Source organism: Nuphar pumila, chromosome 15 (assembly GCF_984573655.1).
Source record: "Nuphar pumila chromosome 15, dmNupPumi1.hap1.1, whole genome shotgun sequence".
NCBI lineage: Eukaryota > Viridiplantae > Streptophyta > Magnoliopsida > Nymphaeales > Nymphaeaceae > Nuphar > Nuphar pumila.
In genome coordinates this window covers 69,404,464-69,409,998 of record NC_143263.1, presented here as the reverse complement: position 1 = coordinate 69,409,998, position 5,535 = coordinate 69,404,464, and the positions used below count along the sequence as shown (strand labels likewise).

At 41.1% G+C, this 5,535-nt stretch overlaps 1 protein-coding gene across 1 annotated transcript; it reads right to left on the bottom strand.

Moving 5' to 3' along the window:
* Positions 1-2,319: 2,319 nt before the first annotated feature.
* SRR1 (sensitivity to red light reduced protein (SRR1)) lies at positions 2,320-3,733 on the bottom strand. The gene has a single exon (XM_089989017.1). The coding sequence runs from the start codon at positions 3,643-3,645 to the stop codon at positions 2,848-2,850; it is 798 nt and encodes a 265-aa protein (XP_089845143.1). The 5' UTR covers positions 3,646-3,733; the 3' UTR covers positions 2,320-2,847.
* Between the last annotated feature and the right edge of the window lie 1,802 nt (positions 3,734-5,535).

Below are 5,535 nucleotides of genomic sequence, written 5' to 3'. Positions count from 1 at the left end.
TTTTCATTCTTTCATATTCTAGGGGATGGATTCAAGTCCATAACCATGGGTTCCAATGCAGAAAATCTTGCAGTATTTACCAATGAGGTCCGATCAATTAGTATTAAACAAAAGAAAACAATTGTAGACGATAATACAATTAGATCAGCTTTTTCATAGACAAACCTGGGGTTTGTGATCCCAAATAATATTTGATAATATTAACTGACAGGCTCTCAAATCCCTAAAAATTTAGGAGAAGCAGGTAAATTCTTCAGTATTATTGAAAGGAAATTGACAGCGAGAAAAGATGGTGAAACTCGCAGCACAGTAACATAAAGATGAGTTCATCTTAAGAGAAGCATAAATTTTAGAGAAGTATCCAAAGACTATAAAAATAACAAAGAGCTGATTGTTTTGTTGAAAGTTTATGGGAGAAGAATGTGATACCATAAGCAGACATGGTCCTCCAATATATTAAAAGGATACTTTCCTGTGATCACCTCTAAAAAGAGGAATCTTAATGAAGGTGTGTCTCATTGACCTATTGAGAGAACTTCGCACAGAGCATCCAGCATTTCTAATAGAAATTCTCCAGATATGTATAGCATGCAAAAGCCTCAGAGATAATTGCTGTGAACAGTTGTCAATTAGCTAACTCACTAGTCTTTACACTAAGATGTACTGTTTGATTTTCATGGCTATGTTATGAGTACAGTTTGGTTTTAAACTGTTTAACTGCCAATCTTGAAATATTTAACAAAAATGTCATTGAGGAGGTTATAGGTTGAGATGTTGCTTTGTCTCTTCCTTTTCATATCCAATTCCTTCAAACTTTTGGCAAAACTATAGCTAGTTCTCTTCTCCCAGCTCCTTGATTTAATTTGGTCTAACTTTCCCTGACATAAATTATTAGGTTGTTTTTTATAGCATTTAAAGGAGTTTATTTGTTTCATCAAAATTCTTGTAAGTGCCCGTATTGTACCATTCATTCATTTTTCTGGAGACGTTGGCTTGGACATCAAGCTAGGCATATTTCTTTCCCCAATAAAATCCATGAATCACAAAATGTTAGTTTAGCCTCTTGTATAGTCGTGCAAAACTATAATCAAAATAAGCAATGAAATCAGATGCAATGCATGTATGCTGTGAATTCAAAATTCCATTAGTCTAGTACAACTATAAGAAAAAAGGTTGTTCACTCATGCTGACAAGCAAAAGCACCTGCAACCAAAACCACAGAGTCAAGGGAAGGATCCAAGCAGTAGCTATGACCGTTCATGATACTAATTATTGTAAAACCTAGCAGCTTGCCTTTCTCAAAAGAAACTTCCTGAAAGAACATAGACTCCATTTTCATGTAGAGAATTGGAGAGACTCATATTCATGGTGGTGATTTTGCATCAAAATCACTCTTGTACCTTGTTTGGGAGAGACTAGCCAACGAAGGCCTGCATTGAACAGCTTTTTTGTTGGTTTTATGGATTGCTTACTTGCTATTATTGCAGAATCAGCTGCTCATTACTTGAATGAACTTACAGTAACTAATATTGCACTATGGGATGGTTGACCTGTATATAGGTTGTTCATCCCCATACTGCTTCAAAAGGTGGGGATCATCCCTTGAAGTCTTTAATCACTGTAGAGTCATTGTTTTAATGTTTCATATGGGATTCGATGGGGGGTACATAGGTTGGACATTTCAATACAGCGGTGCTGTTCAACACTTGAACGAACTTACAACCACTAATTATGCAATTTATTGTCTATGGGATGGTTGGCAGGCATATGGGTTGATCAACCCCATACTGCTTTAAAATTGAGGGATCAGTCATCCCTATCGGAAAAAAAGTGCAATTGTAGTTACTTCACTAAGGAAATCCCCTTCAGCACCATCTTCAATGCTGAAATGTTTAAATATGGAACTTGCATTTGTGTCAAGCTTCAGAATGTTGAAGAAAGATAAATATCAAATATATGGAAACAACTGATCTGTTAAGATTTTAACTTGTGCACAGCTTCCAACAGAAAACGGCAAGCAATGGATCTCAGATATCTTATCTAGGTTTATACCTTTGATAAAGAAAAGTAGAATTGGTTCACCACTGTACAGTCATTGTTTCACTGTTGTATATTGGATTGGATGGTGGGTATAGAGGTTGGACACTTTAACATAATCACAAAAGTTCATTGATTGGAACATCTTAGAAATCATGATATTTGCTTGGACGATGACTCCAATCTCCCCTTTCTCTGTTTCCTTTTCCTTCCAGAATCAACACACACATTTGGGACAAAAAATAAAAAATAAAAATTCGTTCACTTGCAAACAATCAATGGTGAGATGTTGCTCAATTTCTAGCTATCCATTTTCAATTTTACCAATGGACTACGATATCAACTATAGTATGAAAACCAACTGCGTCAACCACAAAGTGCACAATGATTGCAAAAATGAAATCGAAATAGAAAACAATAACTTGTTGCTACCATTCAGGGCTCTATTCAGAATATAGATGAACTATGCCAAATGAGTTGATCTCCAATTTGCATTTCCAAGTTTAGAACTCAATTCAATGCGTAGCTTGTGTACTCATAAAAAGTCTTCATCGACCACAATCTTAACCTCCAATTTGCAACAACAAATTGTGCTATGCAACAGGAATAGGAGGTTCAGTTCACATCCACGAATTCGAACCCGATCCAACAAAATGCCAAATCATGTCACTGAGTGCTGATAATAAAGTACTCACCATCCTTTTTTCCATCTCCAATTTGGAATTCCCAACTGGAACTCAGTTACAACAAATGCCAACTTGTGCCAAAGAATGTCCACTGCAAATCCTGAACTCCCCATCAATCTTGATCTCAACCTTCAATTAGCAACTCCGAATCAGAACTCAATTCAAAGAAATGCCAACTCGTGTCATGGAACGCCGAAAAGAAGTCCTCGTCGACCTTGATCTCAATCTCCTCTGTGTGCTCCCTCACGCTTAAGATGTACTTAGTCGAACCAGCGATGGGCGTCCCCTTAAACTCCGAAACAAATCGATAACCATTGAAACTGTTCCCCAAGACCACAATCCTGTTCAAGAATGTCGATTCATAATTTGCTTCCAACAGATTGTCATACAGAAATGCTTCGCAATGCGGCATGAAGAACAATGTGGGCGCGACGGCGATCCTCCGGCCTTCCTCATCGATCGGGATCATCGAGCAGTCGAAGGACTCGATAACCCTCGACTCGACTGCAGAAATGATAGGATCGAAGACCTCGACCCCGGCAGCGAAGCCCAGGGAGCGTCGCAGCAGGACTGCAAGTGCAAATTGGAGGCGGGCGCGCTCACAGGATCCGATGCTGCCGATGCCGTAGACCACCATGTTGATCAGAGGGTGGGAATCCAAAACTCGAGCGAAATTGGCCTGGATGGCGGGGCTCTGGAGCTGATCCAGGAAGGTGGCGAAGAAGGCCGAGGCTTGGAGCTTCTTAATGGAGGCCTCCACCTTGCGGATGAGTAGAGACTCCGAGCGGTCGTCCTCCGAGTCGGGGGCGGGCAGTGGAGGGTAGATCCGGCATGGGGCTGGGGTTTTGGGGGAGGCTCTGGGCTTCCTGGGGCGGTTTTTGGCCCGGCGGCGGTCGACCACGACGGTCCAACCGCCGTCCATTTCTTTAAGCTCCTCTGTTTCAGGCGGACAGAAGAATCTGGGTCTTATTTGAGAGAGAGAGAGAGAGGCGCGACTCACAAGCGATGGGGATCTGAAGATCTGATGGGATGATGTGCTCTATATACGCTCCAATTACAGCTCGCCGGTTTGGGTTAAACGGATCCTGATTTGGTCGAGGATCAGATCCGCTTGAACCAATATTTAGGGAGCGTCTGGCATTTTTCAGGTTGGGTTCCAATGCAGTTAATTAAACATATTAACTTCCTTTGGGTCCAAAATAACCAAACCAGTTACTGGTTCCAGATAAACAGCAATTAGTAGATTGAATAGATGAAGCAAACCACAAACCACATAAAAAAATTTACCCTATTGGGTCTGCAAGTAGCCAAGGGACAACTGAATCCAGTAATCAGTGATCAGATGGGACCAATGTGAAAGCACATTGGTTGGTGTATTCGAGATTCAAGGTTCAACGCACCCCATAACTGAGCGGTAGGGCTGGAAGCAAGTCCAGTATGTAAGGTGTCCAACCTGCCTACGTCGAAAGCCCTCGGACTAAACCCACCTGCAAGCAGGTTGGATCCACAAGCCCATTCAACTAAATAAAAAAATGAGGACTTCAAAGTAGCAAGCTAGCCCTAGGTTGGCACATGGAATTAGTTTCAACCTGGCTTGTTAGGCTCACTTCATCATTATCATCATGATTGCATGAATAATTGCTTTAGGTTCGTTTGATAGGATTTGGACCAAGTTTTCTGCTCACTTGATATTAACCCTTATTTGCATAAGGCTGGACCGGTATAAGTGCTACTTGCCCTTCAAATCTGAACATCAGGCCTCATAAAAGTAAGAGAGAGACTTTGCCCTGATTTCAGAAAGGGATATAAGCCCAGTGACTTGGTTTGGTTGGACCAATCACTTGTGTCAAGATCCACGAATTGGGCATGGATGAGCACACATGAGACGAGACTTACGTGGTTCGGCTTTACAAGCCTACGTCCACGAGAGGGTTGTGTATGTTCGCCCCCGATGATTCACTGAATCCCACGTCCGTGTTCGGGGGATCGAATGAGCGCCACGTATTCATGCACATGGGGCTCGTATTCCCGTGTATGTTGACATAACTTTGCATCGGGACTCTGGTGCTGTTGCAAAGACTTAATCACCCTTACTTGCTTTTCTTGCCCTGAAATGACGGTTAGAGGAAATGACAAAAATATCCTCCATTCAAAAGTTGTGAAACGACGGGTGGGGAAAAGGACAAAAAAGTCCTCCTTCCAGAAAGTTTGATGTTAACCATTTAAAGTGGAGACGTTCGCCTGCGCCATCTGCTGTAACAGTGCTCCCATTATCAACGTTCCAGTGTTACAAAACATTCCAGTGTATTTTCTTCATTACTGTTGTTGTTAGGCATCATGGAAGAAAGTAATGATTCACAAACATTCCAACCAGTGCCATCAAGGCACAGTGAGTAGCTTTTCATCTCATCATGCTATCGATGAAGAAGGCATGTCGTCTTGTGTGCCATTAAGGCATTGTTTGGTTATTGCAGGTAGATCTTGTTATTACGAAAGTTGGAAACTTATCGATATTTGTAAGACGCTGGGACCTGTTGACAAGAACGCTTGTTTGCAGATGCTAGGAAGGGCCTCTACCCCATCAGGTATCCTACAGTCACTCATCATATGCATTGTATCTCAAACCGTTGTATTAGTAACAGACTCTCATTTTTGTGAGATACATTTTTGTTAGTTAATATCGATTTGTTTGCTATTATGTTCAAGTTCTTCCTTATCGATTTGTAATTTATTGTGCGATATATTTATCGACCTTTTAGATAGTATGTTTTTGTATCGTCGAGTTATAAGTTATAAAAACTGAACTGCCGTA

What these genes read in the sequence shown, in the direction of transcription:
- SRR1 (XM_089989017.1), bottom strand. Translation starts at nt 3,645, where the DNA reads ATGGACGGCGGTTGGACCGTCGTGGTCGACCGCCGCCGGGCCAAAAAC.